General features: G+C 46.7%; 2 protein-coding genes across 2 annotated transcripts in view; one reads left to right on the top strand and one right to left on the bottom strand.

The window, feature by feature from the left end:
• Window positions 1-2,948, bottom strand: part of Nup85 (nucleoporin 85) — a 20,347-nt gene extending 17,399 nt beyond the window's left edge. The window contains exons 1-2 of the mRNA XM_050140273.1: window positions 2,790-2,948; window positions 470-563 (exon numbers count right to left, since the gene is read on the bottom strand). Of these exons, the coding sequence (XP_049996230.1) occupies window positions 470-563; window positions 2,790-2,822 (127 nt within the window). The 5' untranslated portion in view covers window positions 2,823-2,948. The remainder of the gene's footprint in view (window positions 1-469; window positions 564-2,789) is intronic.
• Window positions 2,949-15,896: 12,948 nt separating this feature from the next.
• Window positions 15,897-19,278, top strand: part of Sumo2 (small ubiquitin like modifier 2) — a 9,711-nt gene continuing 6,329 nt past the window's right edge. The window contains exons 1-2 of the mRNA XM_050140502.1: window positions 15,897-16,060; window positions 17,447-17,578. Coding sequence (XP_049996459.1) covers window positions 16,040-16,060; window positions 17,447-17,578 — 153 coding nt within the window. The 5' untranslated portion in view covers window positions 15,897-16,039. The remainder of the gene's footprint in view (window positions 16,061-17,446; window positions 17,579-19,278) is intronic.

Genomic DNA, 19,278 nt, shown 5'->3' with positions numbered 1-19,278 from the left:
AACACACACCAAAACCCCCTCCACAAAAAAAAAAAAAAAAAAAAAAAAAAAAAAGGCTGCTCTTCTAGAGGACCTAGCTCCAACTCCCTATACCTCCCATGGCTACTCACATAACTATACTGCTAGTTTCTGGACCCAAAGCCCTCTTCTGGTCTCTGCAGGCACCAAGCACACAACTGGTGTACTGATATGCATATAGCCAAAAACCCACACACAGAAAATAAATTTAAAAATTTTGAATGTCAAGTGTAGCAGTTCACACCTCAAATCCCAGCACTCTGGAAGCTGAGGGAGAAAAAAACCCAGGATACACAGCAAGACTGTACAAACTCAAGCCCGCTAGACCAACATAGGTGGACCCTATCTCAAAATAACAAAGCCAAAAGTTTCAAAACTAAAAATGTTGCAAATAACTTCAGTTTTTGCCCCAAGTCATCAACAACTGTTCCAAGAGGAAGTGAAGAACTACCTTTTTTGTTGAAGGACGTTTCACACAGGAGCATCTCTCCAGGACCCCAGTCAAAACACATTTGCTTCTTCTTGGAATTCACGCCTGGAATCCACTAGGGAAACAGGAGGTACAGGAACAGTTACTCCTAGGAAGGGTTTTCTTCTCAGCCAATGTGTAATCATAGAAATGCAGAGTCAGGCTGGGCAGGGGAGAGTACACCTTTAATCCCAGCATTCACGAAGCAGGAAATCTCACCAGCCTGGTCTACAGAGCAGGACAGACAGGTCTACACAGAGAAACTCTGTCTTGAAACACCAAGCAATAATAATAATGATGATAAAAAAAATAAAGGCGGAGAGATGGCTTATCACTTAAGAGCACTGACTGCAATTCTATAGGACCCAGGTTCAATTCCCAACACCCACATAGAAGCTTACTACTGTAACTCCAGTTCCAGGGGACCTGACACCCTCAGACATACATGCAGGCAAAACACCAGTGCACGCTGGGCAGTGGTGGTGCATGCCTTTAATCCCAGCACTCGGGCGGCAGAGGTAGACGGATCTCTGTGAGTTCCAGTCCAGCCTGGACTACAGAGCGAGTCCCATGAGAGCCTACAAAGCTACACAGAGAAACCCTGTCTCAAAAAACAAACAAACCAATGCATATGAAATAAGAATAAATTATTCAAAAAACAAGGAAAAAAATCCATAATCAGAAATGCTAGCCCCTGTGCCCAGGTGTGTGTGGCTGAAGACAGCAAGTCTGTAGGGACACTAACAGTCCCTTAGGAAGCAAGGTAGCTTAACTGGGTACCTCAACCCAGTGTGCCACTTCTCAAGAAAAAAAGCCTAGTATAGCAGAGCACAGCTGCACTTAGAAGCCTGAAGCAGAAGGATCATTAAATCCCAGGCAAGCATAGGTTACTCAAAGGGGAAAACCAAACAAAAACGTTTAACTGTGTTAAAAGAAACTCCCATCAGCCTGTGTCACCTCAGCTAACAGTGAGTCTAAACGTTTCTCTCCAGTGTAGACCAATCCCTCTGAACCCTCGTTCACATTATCTATAGAAGTCACACAGCTATAGGCTAACCTTCAGAAGTAAACCCATAAACAGGAACCAAGGTAAAAGTTTCCCCTAAAAATTAATTTATTCATGGGCTGATGAGATGGCTCAGCACCACTAACTGGCTTCCAGAAAGCCGTTCAATTCCCAGAACCTACATGGCAGCTCTCAACTGTCTGTAAATATAGGAGCCAACACATTCACACAGGGAAAACACTAAGAAAAAAATAAAAATAAATAAAAAATTATAAAGATAATTTATTCAGAAGATAAACAAAATCAGGAGATTCAAGTCCCACTTGCTCCAACCTTTTTTTTTTTTTTGTTATCAAGGCCACAATCCGGCCTTGAACTTCTGACGCTCCAGCATCCACTTCCCAAGAGCTGGAGTTACACTGCTGCTTTTGGAGAACGATTCTACAATGTAATTACCACACTAGCCTCAACTGGTGAGTCCCCCGCTTCAGCCTCCAAAGTCCTGGCCTTGGAAAGGGGCATCGCAATTGGCTATGAATTTATCACAGATTATTGACATCTGATAAAAAGATGCTGGAGGGCTGGAGAGATGGCTCAGCGGTTAAGAGCACTGACTGCTCTTCGAGAAGACCCGGGTTCGATTCCCAGCACCCACATGGCAGCTCACAACTGTCTGAAAATGCAGTTCCACGAGATCTGACACCTTCACACCAATGAACATAAAGTTAAATAAATCATTTAAAAAAAAAAAAAAAAAAGATGCTGGAGAGAGGGCCCTGAAGTTAAGTGTGTCGAATGCTCTGGCAAAGGACCAGAATTCGGTTCCCGACACCAACGTTAGGCGGCTAACCACCACCTGCAACGCCAGCTCAGGTGGTATCCGATGTCTCTGTGCATATTCTGATACATACACATAATCAACAATATTTCCCAAGTCCAAACGGAATAGAAAACAACCCTACAGAAACTGGTAGTCTAGACTCTCCCGAGAATGAATGACGCATGAATTAAGCCTCGGGCCAGCACAGCAGGAGAGGTAGAAGCTAACGTGGGGCTCACAGCGAGCTCACACTAACGCCCGAGGGGGAAAGCTAGAGAGGTAGAAAGGTCAGAAAGACAAGGGTTGAAGGGGTTGCAGCAGGGCCTCCGCGGCTGGGCTGAAGCCAAGGGACCACCAGCGCCCAAACCGAGCCCGCAGCGAATCTGACATCCCGAACGGTGGCAACTGAGTCCCGCAGCTAGGAAGGCAAGCCTGTTCACACTGCGATAAAACAAGCCTCTCCCGGGCGCCCTTACAGTTACGGCGGGCTCGCAGTCGAGCTCCTCCATAGCGCCGTGGCCCTGCGAAGCCGACCTCGCCGCGCTGCCGATGCTCTCCGCTCAGGCCTCCCGCTCGCAGCCAGCTGCCAAAGAGGAACCTCTCCAGGGCGGCTTCCGCAGTGCCTGACAGCCCAACGCGGCAGAGCCTTCCGTCTCGGCTGAGACTCAGCCCTCTGCAGCCTTCCATTCGTGTGCCACCGTTCTGACCGAGACAACCTTAGAAAAAAAAAGCGTAAGGGGCCTCCTGTCCGCACTAATGTTCCCAATGAATCAGGCGGCGCAGCGGACAGTCCCAGGCCAGGCAGAAAGAAGGCCCCCCGAGATGGCGGGAGAGGCGGCGGCTGGGAGGGTGTGCACATGCGCGGGTGTGGACGTGCTAGTCCTCTGAGACAGCAGAGATTCTGCGCTTCTATAGCCCACTTAATCTCTTCTTGGTGTCCCTCCTGGTCTGTGTATTTTATTAGAATTTTCACAGTCCCTTTCCCGAACTCCGGCAAGTATCCTGTGCTTATTTTGGAATTAGTCGCGGCCACTGCCACCCCCAAAAAACGAGACATCATCAACCGTTTACATGCTGGCAGCTTTTCTTTTCTTGCGATTATCCTAAATGACCTACTTTAAGTGCATAACTTGGAAGTAGGCAATGGTGGCTCAAGCCGGCAATCGCTGCTCTTGGGTAGTGAAGACTGAAAAATTGAGAGTTCGGGACCAGCTGTATAGCAAAGTTGAGCTCACACAAGATCTAAATGAGACCCTGTCTCGCAAAAACAAAACTCCACCAGTTGTTAAAAAAAAATAATGAAAAATCGTTTTGTCATTGAAATTGCATCCAAATCCTTTATCGCTGAAATCAGCCATGCATAAGAAAATTTAGGGGCCTGGATGGAGTGTTGGGTCAGTAGTCCAGCGCACTTGCTGCTCCTCCAGAAGACCCTGGTGCAAGGAAAAGCATTGACGTCTATGTGAAACAACGATCCCAGGGGATCTGAGGGCCTCTTCTGGCCTCTGTGTTCACCAGACAGAAAGACACATCGCACTCACGCACACATGGTACAAAGACATGCAGGCAAAACACCAGTGTATATACAATGAATTTTTTTTTTTTTTTTTTTTTTTTTTTTTTTGGTTTTTCGAGACAGGGTTTCTCTGTAGCTTTGGTGCCGGTCCTGGTGGAACTAGCGCTTGTAGACCAGGCTGGTCTCGAACTCACAGAGATCCTCCTGCCTCTGCCTCCCGAGTGCTGGGATTAAAGGCGAGCACCACTACTGCCCGGCCTGAAATAATTTTTTAAAGAATTAAATTACTGTAAATCTGAAATATTTTAAATTTATATTTTAAAATAATATAAGAAAAATATTTATATTTATTTAAGCATAATTAATTTGCCACTGCCTTTCCCAAAAGTTCCACAGTGCCATTATAATCACTGACACCAACAGTATTTTTGTTGCTGTTGTTTCTTTGGTTTTTTGGTTTTTTTATTTGTTTGTCTTGAGAAAGGGTTTCTCTGTGTACCCTTGCTGTTCTTAAACTCACTCTGTAGACCAGGCTGGCCTTGAACTCACCTGTCTCTGTCTCCCTAAAAGCATGAATCACCATAGCCCAGCTATTTACTTGAATTGTGTGTGTGTGTGTGTGTGTGTGTGTGTGTGTGTGTATGTAGCAAAAGAATGACGTGAAGCCAGGCAGTTGTAACACACACCTTCAATCCCAGCACTTGGGAGGCAGAGGTAGGAAGATCTTTGAGCTGGAGACCAGCCTGGTCTACAGAGTGAGATCCAGGACAGCCAAGCCTGCATAGAGAAACCCTGTCTCGACAAAACAAAACAAAAGGAATAAAATAAACATTTCTCAATTCTGCAGTATTGATACTTTGGACTTAACCACACTTGCCTAGAAAATCTAACTGCATCTGCCTTCCTAGTGCTGGAATTAAAGGCAAGGGGGCAACCAGGCCCATCTGGACCAGATAATCATATGCTGTCAGGGCTACTACAGGTTATTAAGCAAAATACCCAGATGTGGGCAGTGGTGGCACACACCCTTCATCCCAGCACTCAGGAGGCAGAGGCAGGCAGATCTGTGAGTTCGAGGCCAACCTGGTCTATAAGAGCTAGTTCCAGGAGAAGCCCCAAAGCTACAAAGAAACTCTTGTCTCAAAAAACAAAAACAAAACAAAATACCCAGATCGTAGATACTGTTGCCCATAGTATATAAAAGCCCATGTGTTAAGAACTGGACTGTGGGGCTGGAGAGATGGCTCAGGAACCAGACAGACAGCTCAGAGGTTAAAAGCACTGACTACTAGTCCAAAGGTCCTGAGTTCGATTCCCAGCAACCACATGGTGACTCACAATCACCTATAATCAGATTTGGTGCTCTCTTCTGCCATGTAGACATACATGCCAAAACACTGTATACATAATAAATAAATCTTAAAAAAAGAAAAAAGAGCTGGAGTCCACAGTGAGTTCCTATCCATCCAGAATTTCACAGCAAAAACCTGTCCTAAAAAAAGGATATATCCCAGGTCTGAAGAAATGTCTCAGTGGTTAAGAAGGCTTACTAGGTTAGGCACAGTGCTATACGCCTTTAATCCCAAAACTCCAGAAATCAAGGCAGGTGGATCTCTGTGCTAGGATTAAAAGCAAACCCCACCAGTTCCAGCTAAATTTTTGTTTAGTTTTACTTTGCTATAATAACTTAACTCTTACCTTCCACCTTCGTAGACTCAGAAATCACGAAATCCTGAGAGCTAGAGTTAGTAGATCTTGTCTGCAATTCCGAGTGAGTACTCAGGAGTCTGAGACAAAAGGATTTCAGGGAAGAAGAGGCCAGAATGGGATACATAGTGAGTTCCAGGCCGTCCCTCTTGCTACATTGAAACCCTGTATCTACACAAGAAAACAAAATCAACAACAAAAACCAACTTACAAGACTGTTTTGAAAGTTCCAGTTTCATAAACTGTGGCTCATCACCCCTTAAAGAGTCATATACCTGAAGGTTGGGATCACAAAATATGTGGCAATTTTTTTTTAATATAATTTTTTATTGAAAAAAAATTTTTTCCGCCTCCTCCCCGCCTCCCATTTCCCTCCCCGTCTCCCTTTTCCCCCCTCCTCCCTCGTGGCAATTTTTTTGTTTGTTTGTTTTTCTTTCTTTTTTTTTTTTTTTTTTTTTTTTTGGTTTTTCGAGACAGGGTTTCTCTGTAGCTTTGGAGCCTGTCCTGGAACTAGCTCTTTTAGACCAGGCTGGTCTCGAACTCACAGAGATCCGCCTGCCTCTGCCTTCCGAGTGCTGGAATTAAAGGCGTGTGCCACTACCATCCAGCTATGTGGCAATATTAAATGATTCCTGAACCTGCAATGAACAAAAAAATAATTCAAAAGCCAATCAGTGGTGGCACACACCTTTAATCCCAGCACTCAAGAAACAGAAAGAGGAAGATCTCTTAGTTTGAGGTCAGCCTGATCTACAGAGCAAGCTCCATCCAGGACAGCCAGGGATACACACAGAAACCCAGTCTGGAAAAAACAACATAAAATCAAAAGCAAACACATAACACAAATCCAAGGAACCTCCAGCAGTGCATGTCCAACTTTGCTGCAGCCTGGGACCTGACCACCATGTGTGCTTTGCATGCTGTCTGCAGTCATAACACACAACAACAAGGAATGCTTGGTGCAGGCTCAAGGCTCGTGCATGTCATAAATCACTTTACATATAAAGTTTTCTGTTCTCACAAGAACACAATTGTTTAATTATGAAACACAAGGGCTTCAGAAGCTTTTCTTTTGTTCTTAATACTGGGAACTGAATACCGGACTTTATACAAGCTAAGACTAGTGGCCAGCAAGACAGTCAGTATGTAAGCATATCAAATAGTATATTTTCTGAGTGTATTATGTTAGAATATTTGATTTTTAAATATTTATTTATTTTAGTAGTATTTGCTTCAACAGTTTCATTTAAAAAAAAAAAAAGAGCCAGGCAGTGCTAGTGGGACACCTTTAATCCCAACACTCGTGAGGCAGAGGCAGGCAGATTTTAGTGAGTTCAAGGCCAGCCTGATCTACAAAGCAAGTTCAGAGGAAATGGTGGTGAACTCTCTTGTACTCAGCCCGCCTTCTCCTTTGTACACAAGCGGGCATTCCAGTACAGGGAACGGTGCCTCCCACAGTGGATGGGTCTTCCCATCGTCATTAACCTAATCAAGCTTTTTCCCCAGAATTAGTCCCAGAGACTGAGCTGCAAGTCTTCAAGGTAAAACTTGAAACAAGGTGCATCTATGTAGCCCTGGCATTAAGCTCTCTCTAGAGACCGGAAAGCTGCCTGTGTCACTTCCCAGGTACTGGGATGGACAGCCAGCACCATCATGGCGGGCAAATCACAGCCCCATTTTGACTTTTTTTTTTTTTTTTTTTTTTTTTNCTGCCTCCCGAGTGCTGGGATTAAAGGCGTGGGCCACCAGCGCCTGGCTTCATTTTGACATTTTGTAATACAAACTTACAAAACAGTGTTTTAAGACCAGAGGCTGGGGGAAGGGGGTGGCTGGAGAGGTGGCTCAGAGGTTATGAGGCACCCACTGCTCCTCCAGAGGTCTCAGTTCAATTCCCAGCACCCACATGGTGGCTCACAACCAATTGTAATGAGATCTGATGCCCTCTTCTGGCCTGCAGACGTACATGCAGGCAGAACATTGTATAAGTAATAAATAAATCTTAAAAAAAAAAAAAAAAGAAAGAAAAAAATGGAGGCTCACACCTTTCATCTCAGCCCTGGGAGAAGCCCCAGAAGACAGAAAGTAGCAGATCTCTGTGAGCTTAAGGCCAACCTGATCTACATGGTGAGTTCCACGACAGTCAGGACTACATAGAGAGAAGCCTCAATAAAGAAATAAATGTTTCAATGATAATTAGAATAATCAAACTGTAAACACTGAGGAAATAGGTCATTTGGCAAAATGTTTGCCAATTCCATGCCACTAAAAAAATCTCGCAAAGAAACAGAAAATCTTAGGTGGATGAATTTTATGGACTTATCCCCAAAATTGTCCTCTAGTTTCCACACACACCCATTCACACATGTAAACCTATCCTCCCAAACATGCATACATATGTTAATCAGAACATCCACCAGCCCTAGAAAACACTGAAGATGCTCTTCATCCTGCACTATCAAACAGTGAAGATTTAATTCTTTATGTTAAAAATAAACAAGCTAGCCCGGCAGTGGTGGCGCACGCCTTTAATCCCAGCACTCGGGAGGCAGAGGCAGGAGGATCTCTGTGAGTTCGAGGCCAGCCTGGTCTACAAGAGCTAGTTCCGGGACAGGTACCAAAGCTACAGAGAAACCTTGTCTCAAAATAAAACAAACAAGCTCATTCATATAATTAAAATGCAAAATTGCTTTCCACTTTTATAAATGTTAAAATTATGTATAAACCAAAGAACTGTTTTAAAATAAATGTTTCAGTTTTTTGAATCAAAAATGTTGTATTTATACATCCTTTTTACATAAATACATACCCAATATCTCAAAAAAATCAAAGGCAAAGAGATAGTAAGCTAGACGCATTGATAAGGCCTTTGCCTTGCAAACCTGAGGACCTGAGTTCAGTCCTCAGCACTCAAAGGAAAACTCTGGGTGTGTAGCTGGGCGTGGTGTTGCAGGATTTTAGTTCTGGTTCTGGGGATGCAGAGGTGCACAGATCTCTATGAGTTAGAGGCCATCCTGCTTTATGTAGTGAATTTTAGGCCAGAATCACATGCCTGTCTCAAAAATATGTAAACAAATAATTGAAAATTTTAACATCTGGTGATTTGTGCTTGATAGCCCAACAGTGGGAGGCAGCGGCAAGTGCAGCCCTGGGGCTCACTGGCCAGCAAGTATGGCCATATGGTGAGCTCCGGGTCCCAATGAGAGAGCTGCTGGGGGTGAAACTCAGAGCCACAAGCTAGGCTGTAATCTGTCACTGAGCTGTACCCCAGTCCCCAGTCCTCTCGTCCCCACTCACTGAATAATAATAAATTTATTGTGCAATGCATTTGTATTCCATGACTATCCACATACATACCAGACAAATATAACTTAGAGCAGTGCTTCTGAAATTTGCACACAAGTGCACAAACCGATGAGCCCATGCCTGTATGGACCAGAGGTCTGCCTCAGGTGTCATTCCTCCGGGGTCATCCTCCATGTTTTGTATTTTTCCCCCAACAGGGTTTTACTGTGTAGCCCTGGCTGTGGACCAGCTGACCTTGAACTCAGAAATGCATCTCTCTCCCTCTGCCTTCTAAGTGTTGGGACTAAACACATGCAACACCATTGCCTGGCTATCATTTATTTTCTTATTTTGTTTTATGTCTTTGTCGCATGTGCCTGCATGTATATCTGTACACCATGAATGTGAAGGTATCCGTGGAGACCAGCAGAGGGTATCAGAAGGAGACCAGCTCTTACAAATTGCTTGTGAGCTACCTGATGTGGGTGCTGGGAGCTGAATCCTGGTCCTCTGTAAGAGCAGCATGTGCTCTTGAAACCCTGGAGCCATTTCTTTCCAGTTCCCAACAACTGTTGCATTTTAAGAACCACATGCTTGGCTCTTCAGACTAACTACTGCTAAATCTTAGGTTTCATCTCTCTTGCAATGACTCTGGGAGAAAGTTGAAAGGGCTTTGGAACATCATCACCATCTGCTTCCAGATTGCTCAAGGCACTGAGGATGCAGGCCCTCAGTATTCCTACAGTGTTTGGAGTCAGATTAAGGATTCCACCCGACTTTGTTAGAGCAGGGAGACAGACAGACAGCGTAAAGTATACACAGTTCACATCGTGATGGCATCCTTTATATTTGTTTCCTGGCTAGGGGTTGGGGTGTGGTCCAGGTTATAAATGGACCGAGTGTAGTGGGGCAAGCCTTTAATCCCAGCATTCCAGAGGGGAGGCAGGGTCAGGGCAATCTCTGAGTTTGAGGCTAGTCTGGTCTACAGAACAAGTTCCAGGGCTCCCATGGTTACAGAAAGATATCCTATCTTGGAAAAGAAAGAAAGAAAGAAAGAAAGAAAGAAAGAAAGAAAGAAAGAAAGAAAGAAAGAGAAAGAAAGAAAACAAAAACATACACATGGCTCTGGGGTTCTTGTCTCTTCTCCCTTCATTTAATTTCCTTCCATTGTGTGTGCGCCTGTATGCATGTATGTAAGTGTGGAATGGACACATATATTTATACACGTGTTTACAGAACCAGGGCCTTCCTATGGCTTCAAAGTCACTACAGAGCCCATATTGGCTTAAGAGTGCAGATCTTCTACCTCAGAATTCCTCCTCAGTGCTGAGATTGCCGACACACACCATCATACCTGGACCCTGTCCTCCTTCCTTTTCTCTCTCTCTCTCTCTCTCTCTCTCTCTCTCTCTCTCTCTCTCTCTCTCTCTCTGTTAATTTATTTTATGTGTATGAGAGTTTGCCTTCATGCCTGATGCCCAAGGAGAGAGAGAGCATATCTGATACCTTGGGACAGAAATTATGGATGGTTTTGAGTTACCATGTAGGTGCTGGAAACTGAACTCAGGTCCTCTGCAAGAGCAACAAGTGGGACTGAAAAAATGGCCGAGCTGATAAGACAGAGGTTACTCTTTCAGAGGTCCCAGGTTCAAATCCCAGCAACCCATATGGTTGTTCACAGACACCTGCAACTGCCATTCCAGAGAGTTCCGTGTCCCTTCTGGCCTCCAGCGGCAGTGTATAATGTGATGTTGATGCACACCCCTAGAACAAAAATGAAGCCAGGCCCAGCACTTGGGAGGCAGAGGTAGGAGGATCTCAGTGAGTTCGAGGCCAACCTGCTCTACAAAGTGAGTTCCAGGACAGCCAGGAGTAGACAGAGAAACCCTATCTTGAAAAACAAAGCAAATAAAAATGAATAAAATCACAAATTTAGCCGGATGGTGGTGGCGCACACCTTTAATCCCAGCACTCAGGAGGCAGAGGCAGGCAGATCTCTGTGAGTTCGAGACCAGCCTGGTCTACAAGAGCTAGTTCCAGGACAGGCTCCAAAACCACAGAGAAACCCTGTCTCGAAAAACCAAAAAAAAAAAAATCACAAATTTATAATCTTCCTTTGGACTGTCACATGCCAAATAATGACATGGAGACTTTTTATTAATTATGATTGCTTGACCTTATCTTAGGCTTGTCCCCAACTAGCTCTTAAAACCAAATTTGGGAGCTGGAGAGATGGCTCAGTGGTTAAGAGCATTGCCTGTTCTTCCAAAGGTCCTGAGTTCAATTCCCAGCAACTACATGGTAGCTCACAACCATCTGTAATGAGGTCTGGTGCCCTCTTCTGGCCTGCAGGAATACACACAGACAAAATATTGTATACATAATAAATAAATAAATTTAAAAAAAAAAACAAATTTGCTGGGCAGTAGTGGCACACGCCTTTAATCCCAGCACTTGAGAGGCAGAGGCAGGTGGATCTCTGTGAGTTCGAGGCCAGCCTGGTCTACAAGCGCTGGCTAGTTCTAGGATATGCACCAAAGCTACACAGAGAAATCCTGTCTCAAAAAACAACAACAACAAAAAAAACACCTTAAATTAACTCTTTAATATCTATATTTTCACACGTGGATCATTGTCTCTCCTCGGTTCCAAATGTCTGACTTCCTCTGTGTCTGGCTGGCAAATCTTCCACCTCAGATTCTTTCCCAGAGTTCCTATACAGCCCAGTTCTGCCTAGCCTCTCTGCCTAGCTATTGGCCGTTCTGCTCTTTATTAAACTAATCAGAAGATGCCTTAGGTAGGTGAGGCAAAACTGAGACACATCTTCACGCAGTGTACAAAAAGATTATTCCAACACAGATTAAAAAAGAGAGCGACAACAAATACAACAAAAGAAACAAGTACTCTAAACCTGGGAGTCATCGGCTCTCCACCTCTGCCTTTGTGTTTGTGCCTGGGTCCAGTTTAGGGTCCCGCAGTGTTGCCTAAGCTGCTCACAGCCTTGCAGTTCCTAACCAAGCCTTAGCTCTCTGAGTGCTGGATTTAGCTGTGTATCATCATGGCCGGCTTTCATTAATCCTTCATGGGATCCGGAAACTATAGTAGCTATTGGGAATAACTGGTGCTTATGGTATTGGTCTCATTTAACCCATGCTGGTCTCAAGCTTGCTATGACCAAGGCTGACCTTAAATTTTATTTTCTTCTGGGACAGGGTCTCACTGTGTAGCTCAGGCTGGTCTGGAACTCACAGATCTGCCTGTTCTTGTCTCCCACGTTCTGGCATTCAAGGTATATGACTTGGGCTTATACATTCAGAGAATCAAGCCCAGAGTTTGGTGTGTGCTAGACAAATACTCTACCAACTGAGCTACATTCCCCATCTCTCTCTCTCTCTCTTTTTATTTTCTTTTCCCTCTGTGGCCTTGATGGTGAATGAATTTGCCACCCATGGAAGTCAAGGCCTGGGGTGTGAGTCATAAGACCTGCATTCCCTAAGCTCTGTACCACTTCAGGGTGGTTGACAAGTTGTGCAACCTCTCTGTGGAGATAATTATTACAGAGGCTTCTTGAGGATTAAGAACTCAGCCAGTCTCCTTGCTTGGTAATCACTCAGTTAATGGCTGCTAGTCTTTTCCTTGTAAACTTACTGCCCTTCCTTTTTCTTTAATATTTGCTGGATTCCCTGGAGCTGGAGTTACCTGTGGCTGAGAGGGTGAATGCAGTCCTCTTCCAGAGCACCAAGCACTTGAGACAGGGTTTCTCTGTGCAGCCCCGGCTGTGCTGGAACTCGCCCTGTAGACCAGGCTGGCCTCGCACTCACAGAGATCTGCCTGTCTCTCTCTCCTGAGTGCTGGGATTACAGGTATACACCTCTACCATCTGGCTTTAAATATACAGCCTCCTGCCTCTGCCTCTTTTAACAAACCAAATCCTACCAGCATGTACCACCACAACCAGCTCACCGAGTACTCTTTTTTTTTTTTTTTTCTGTAGCTTTGGAGCCTGTCCTGGAACTAGCTTTTATAGGCCAGGCTGGCCTCGAACTCACAGAGATCCGCCTGCCTCTGCTTCCTGAGTGCTAGATTTAAAGACATGCACCACCATCACCCAGCTTCCTGGTTCCTTCTTAAGACTCTTTTCATTTCTTTTTCTTTTCTGAGATAGGTTGCCCCCGAGTTGCTGAGTACCTTAAACTCATATGTAGCCCAGGCAGGCCTCAACCATTAGGGCTTCCTTCCTTCCAAGGAGCTGGGATTACAAGATTTCTCTGTATGCGCATGCCTATACTTTGTGTATGTGTGTGTGTGTGTGTGTGTGTTAAATATTTACTTATGTGTTTTGCCTTCGTGTATATTGTGTACCATGTGTGTACAGTGTCCTCAGAGGCCAGAAGAGTTTGCTGGGGTACCCTTAACTTGTGAGCCATCTCTCTAGCCACTCTGTATGTGGTTTCAGTAGTTCCTTAAATCCGTTTTTTTTTCTTTTTGAAGAATTCTTGTGTGCCTTTGGAACCCATGCCACTCACACATTTTAAAAAGCATTTTATATAAACTCCTTCTTTGCCCGAAGGTAATTCTGTAACTTAGCATAACTTTGGTGGGCGTGGGTATCTTATAAAGAGAGTCCTGTCTCCCGGATGTTAGTACTTAAAAGATCTTTGTGCTACTGAAAGGCCCACATGTTAATGAGGGCGACTTTGACAATGTATTTGTCTCTGCATTTCCACAAGATGGAGAGACGCGTTGTGGTAACAAAAAGTCTGAAATTCCATAGAGCCTCACAAACTGGGAAAACACCGTTTTTCTCTGTCCCTAGTACCTGTCAGGTACAGCCATGCTCACTCCCAGCAAACTGTGTGGTAGTGCAAAGCATTTAACCCTTTCAAGACTCGGTAGCAAGTATTTGCTCCCTCCGCTTGAATGTTTCAGGAAAAGATGCCAGGTGGTGGTGGAGGACATCTTTAATCCCAGCACTTGGGAAGCAGAGGCAGGCAGATCTCGGAGTTGGAGGCCAGCCTGGTCTACAGCGCAAGTTCCAGGATAGCCACGGCTTTTACATAGAGAATCTGTGTCTTGGAAAACAAAAAAAAAAAAAAAGAGAAATAGCCCACTTGGTGCCTGGTCCACAGCAAGTACCAGACACTTGAGAGCTGCTGCTCTTCCTCTTTCGTTTCTTCTGCCCTCCTTACTGTAAGCTGTAAGACTCAGAGATTTCTTTTATTTATTTATTTTTTGGATTTTTCGAGACAGGGTTTCTCCATAGCTTTTGGTTCCTGTCCTGGAACTAGCTCTTGTAGACCAAACTGGCCTCGAACTCACAGAGATCCTCCTGCCTCTGCCTCCCAAGTGCTGGGATTAAAGGCATGCACCACCACCACCCGGCTTCAGAGATTTTTTTTTCTTTTTTTTTCCTTCGAGACCTGGTTTCTCTGAAAGCTTTGAAGCCTGTCCTAGAACTCACTCTGTAAACTAGGCTGGCCTTGAGCTCACAGAGATCTGCCAACCTTTGCCTCCCTGGAATTAAAGGTCTGTGCCACCGTTGCCTGGCTAGACTCAGAGATTTCATCTTTTGCATGCCTTTGTCTGTCAAGTGTCACTGGCTCTTGTGTATGGTGAACACTTCTATTCACCCCTTCGCTTAGTGAGACTGTGACTGTCCACAATGGATGAAAAACGGAAAGAGAAACTTGCTGTGCGAGCGTGAAGAGCAGAGTGTAGATCCCAGCGTGCAACGCGGCAACAAACTGTAGACTCTGTCGGGCAGTGGTGGCACAGGTCTTTAATCCCAGCACTTGAGAGGCAGAAGTTGGAAGATCTTTGTGAGTTTGAGGCCATCCTGGTCTACAGGTGTGAGTTCCAAGACAGCCAAAGGCTATAGAGAAACCCCCATCTCAAGAAAAAAAGCAAAAAACAAAACTAAAGCCAAGTACTGTTAATGGAAGGGGTTAATACATCCCAGTAGAGGAAATAGAGTAATAATTGAAAAAAGCCAGTAATAAAACTCCAAGAAACAATTAAGAGAATGTTTGACAAAGAGAAAGATTCTGGTGTGGCAAAGGACAGGCCAACAAAGTCATGGGGAGTTCGGTAGGAGAGAGGATTCAGCAAAGTGACCTTGTAGAGAGTTTTAGTGGCGCTGTGGGGACAGCAACAGATTGCAGTGGATTGAGGAGCGAGTGGGAGGTGAGGGGGTGGAGACAGCTGGCATGGGCATTTTTTTTTTCAAGCTGTTTGGCCGAGGAGCATTTTGGTGGTGGTAATGCAATAGTTGAGAATTTATTTTTTCAATGGTCCTGTAGAAGTAGAAGAAAATACAGGAATACAGGAAATAATAAAACCAAAGAGAGGCGCGGGACAGGATCCACAGCGCAGACGTCAGATTTTCTTCTAACGGGAGGATGCCACTTCTATTTTGTAGGGCTCGATGGAGGAAACCATTGGCCTGCAAGCTTTATGTGTTGGGTCGTTTTCAGTGTGGGCCTGTGCCCTCTTGGAATTGGGAGACAGGCCACAAGCAAGGAGTTTCTTGAGTGGATACAAAGACATTTTCCCTTAGCTAACATAGGGTTTCCAACAAGTTGGGAAAGCTGGTTGTATTTGGGGCTGCCGGGTGGGAAGCTGGTTGCGGGTGAAGGACGAAGGGGCTGAGAAGTTTGGTGTGCGGAAGGCTGCATTTGTCCCTGCTGGACAAGAGAACCCAGAACCTGACATCGTGGCTGGTCTGATTTAGGTTCCCCCTTCCACGTGGCGCTGGCTTCCTCGGCCTAGGTTCACGTCTAAGGCCACGAGCCTGCCCGTCCTCGCCGAGGACCAGCTGGAAGCCATTTTGATTACGCTCCACCACCGAAGGAGGACAATACGGCCCCGCCCAGAGCCAGGCGCGCCCCCGCGGCGGGGCCGGTGCGCGTGTCCGTGCCTCTTCCCGCCGGCCTAGCGGGCGCCGGGCCCAGGCGGCGGCGGCGCGGGCCGTGGGGGGGCGGCCGGGGTGGTTATGTAAGCGTTGCGCGCTCCCGCGACGCATCCACCAATAAGAAACTCCGGGCGCTCGTGCTCGCGCACGCAGCGCGGGGGGAGGGAGCGCACGGCGTGCGCGCGCCCTCCGCCTCGTCCGCCCCTGCCGCCTCCTTCTTCTGCCGCTCCTGGTGCTGCCTGTGTGCTCCTTCAGTGCGGACCTGGTGCCTCTTTTGTGAAGCGGCAGCTGAGGAGACTCCGGCGTTCGCCATGGCCGACGAGAAACCCAAGGTGAGCTCGGCTCCGCCGTCTGCGCCTCGCCGTGCGGGCCGGTGGGTGGCGCGGCCCGGGGTCCGGCCGAAGCCCGCCGCGGGCTTCCCACTCCTGCCCTGGGCCCCCCACGGGGCCAGCCGCGGCTCAGGCCCGGCGCTCCGCGCCATTTTCCTCCCTCGCTCTCTTCCTCCCGCCCGCGCCCGAGGAGGCCCCGCCGCCCTCCCCCGCCCCCAGGGCCTCGGAGCGCGCGCGGCGCGAGGCGGGCGGCGCATCGCGGGAGCCCGCGGGCCCAGCGGCCCCGCGCTGGCTCCTGGGCGGCGGGCGGCGTGAGTGGGGAGCGTTGGGCTCGCGGGGCCCGGGGCGGCGACGGCGGCGGGCCGGGGTTTCCCTCTCGGGCGGGCGGGCGCCGCGCGCGAATCAATGAGCTGTGCACGGGCAACCCCGAATGGGGGATTCCGGGGTAGGATCCACTCGGGGTTCGCGTGGGAGGTGCAGCGTCGCTTGGCCCGGCGTCCCGAAGCCCGGACCCCGGCCGGGACCATGTGGCTTCTGGTAGTTGGAGGTTGAGGTGCGAGCAGGGACGTGATGGGCTCAAGTTGAAAACGCGCCTTCTGACGCTCGGGTGGACTTGGCTGCGGACGAGGGGACGCGCAGCCGTCACCGGGGCACCCTCTCGCCTCTACTTTGTGGGGGGCTCAGGCCGAAAGGATCCTCGGACGTTTACGTTTGGTTTTGCCGAAGTTCGGTTTGGGGCGCAGGTTACGGGAAAACTGTGCCTTCGGTCCATGACAGGGAAGGGAAGGGAAGGGGAAAGTCAGCTCTGAGCTAAAAAATGAAGCAGCGAATAGTAGAGTCGAACACTCATCCGCCAGTGCCAAAGGGAGAATCGAAACATCCCTCGGTTGAGGGTTTTTTTTTTAATGATCATTTGATATGGACATTGAGCTGAGTTTGCTAACTTTAACAAGGAGGCAGCAGTGTGTTTTGAAATGCAAGGTATGGTTTACTCGCGCATAGACACACACACCCTCCCACCCTGGCACTTCAGTAGTTGTCCGCAAAGTGCTTTGAAAAGAGGAGACAAGCGGGGTTCTGGGCAGTACAGCTTTTGGCGACGTCTGTCGTTTGAGAGATTGAGCCTGGAGAGCATGACACGAAGGAGACTGTGGAAATTGTATTGTTGCCGGCGCTACTATCAGTGTTTCTGTAACAGCCTTGTAACACTTGCTGCGGGCTGTCTCGTCTTTCAGCGCGGCGGCTGGGAACAGCTGTATGCTGTTGGGCTAGAATGAGGAAACCTGTTGATTCTCAAGCGTTCGGACCTCTGCTGCTGTTTCTGCCGCTGCTCTGAAGGTGTTTGTGTTTCACATTTTCCAAATGACACCCTTATTTTTCTTTCAACAGGAAGGAGTCAAGACCGAGAACAACGACCATATTAATTTGAAGGTGGCGGGGCAGGATGGCTCTGTGGTGCAGTTTAAAATTAAGAGGCATACACCACTTAGTAAACTAATGAAAGCCTATTGTGAACGACAGGTGAGGAATTGATATGCGCACTTCCACTTGATCATCCATTTACACCCCAAATTAGCTGCAGAAAATACACGGGCTCGCCTTGACTATTTTTGGTAATGTGAATGTGATTGTATTGTACACTTTGCAGGTAAGTGGGCTTAGTGTGATTCTAGAGGGAGATTCATAAGACTCGTTTACAAGTTGCAGAGGTCTATACTTTATACAAGTATAGCAAGTACTATACTTGTACTTACATGAGGGAAAAAGTGGATTTTTTTTTCTTTTATCATTTAGCCATTGCCCTCTGTCAAAACACCTAAGAAATCTGGGGGGTTTGGTGGTGGTACACACCTTTAATCCCAGCACTCAGGAGGCAGAGGCAGGAGGAGCTCGGCCTGATCTAAAGAGCTAGTTCTAGGCTGAGCAGAGGTGATGCTTGCCTTTAATTGATCCTAGCACTCTGAAGGCAGAGTCAGGTGGATCTCTGAGTTCGAGGCCAGCCTAGCCTACAGAGCTAGTTCCAGGACATGCTCCAAAGCTATGAGAGAAACCCTGTGGGGGGGGGGTTGGGAGGGAGGACTAGGAGTACATCACAGAGAAACCCTGTCTTAAAAAGAGAGAGTTTTAACCAGTTTGTTTTTTTTGTTTTTTTTTTTTGCTTTGCTTTTTGAGACAGGGTTTCTCTGTAGCTTTGGAGCTTGTCCTGGCATTAGCTCTTGTAGACCAGGCTGGCCTGGAACTCACAGAGATCTGCCTGCCTCTGCCTCCCCAGTGCTGGGATTAAAGGCGTGCGACACCACTGCCGGCCAGTTTTTTTTTTTTTTTAATATTTATTTATTTTATTATTATGTATACAGTATTCTGTCTGCAGACCAGAAGAGGGCACCAAACCTCATTACAGATGGTTGTCAAGTTTTAAGGTTTTCTTTTTTTTGTTGTTGTTGTTGTTTTGTTTTTCGAGACAGGGTTTCTCTGTGGCTTAGAGCCTGTCCTGGAACTAGCTCTGTAGACCAGGCTGGTCTCCAACTCACAGAGATCCGCCTGCCTCTGCCTCCCGAGTGCTGGGATTAAAGGCGTGCGCCACCATCGCCTGACCAGATTTTTTTTATTTTACTTGGTTCTTGCAACAATAATCGTAGAGACCATGATGTGTATATGTGCTTGCGTGCATGCATGCGTTGGAAATTGAAAGCATATTCTTCCTTGCTGAGTATACAATACATTACTCCTTTAAGCCTGAACACTGTGTGTGTGTGTGTGTGCGCGCGCTTGCTTTTATTTTTTACTTTACATGCATTGGTGTTTCCCCAGCATACATTTCTGTTTGAGGGTGTTGGATCCCCTGCAACTGGAGGTACAGTTTTGAGCTGCCCTGTGGGTGCTGGAAATTGAACCTTGGTCCTTTGGAAGAATAGCAAATGTTCTTCTGTACCATCTCTTCAGCCCAGAACACTCTTATATTATAGGGATATTTGCATACTAAATAGAAAGATAGGGGCTGGAGAGATGGCTCAGTGGTTAAGAGGACTGGCTGCTCTTCCAGAGGTCCTGAGTTCAATTCCCAGCAACCACGTGGTGACTCACAGCCATCTGTAATGAGATCTGGTGCCCTCCTCTGGTGTGTGGGCATACATGGATGCAGAATGTTGTATACATAATAAATAAAAATTTAAAAAAAAATAAATAGAAAGATAGTTTTTTTTTTTTTTTTTTTTTTTTTT

Source organism: Alexandromys fortis, unplaced genomic scaffold, assembly GCF_014885135.2.
Source record: "Alexandromys fortis isolate MF-2015 unplaced genomic scaffold, M_Fortis_MF-2015_v1.1 scaffold_39, whole genome shotgun sequence".
In the NCBI taxonomy this organism is placed as follows: domain Eukaryota; kingdom Metazoa; phylum Chordata; class Mammalia; order Rodentia; family Cricetidae; genus Alexandromys; species Alexandromys fortis.
Note: the sequence above shows the minus strand (reverse complement) of the source record. Positions and strands in the feature narration are given on the sequence as shown.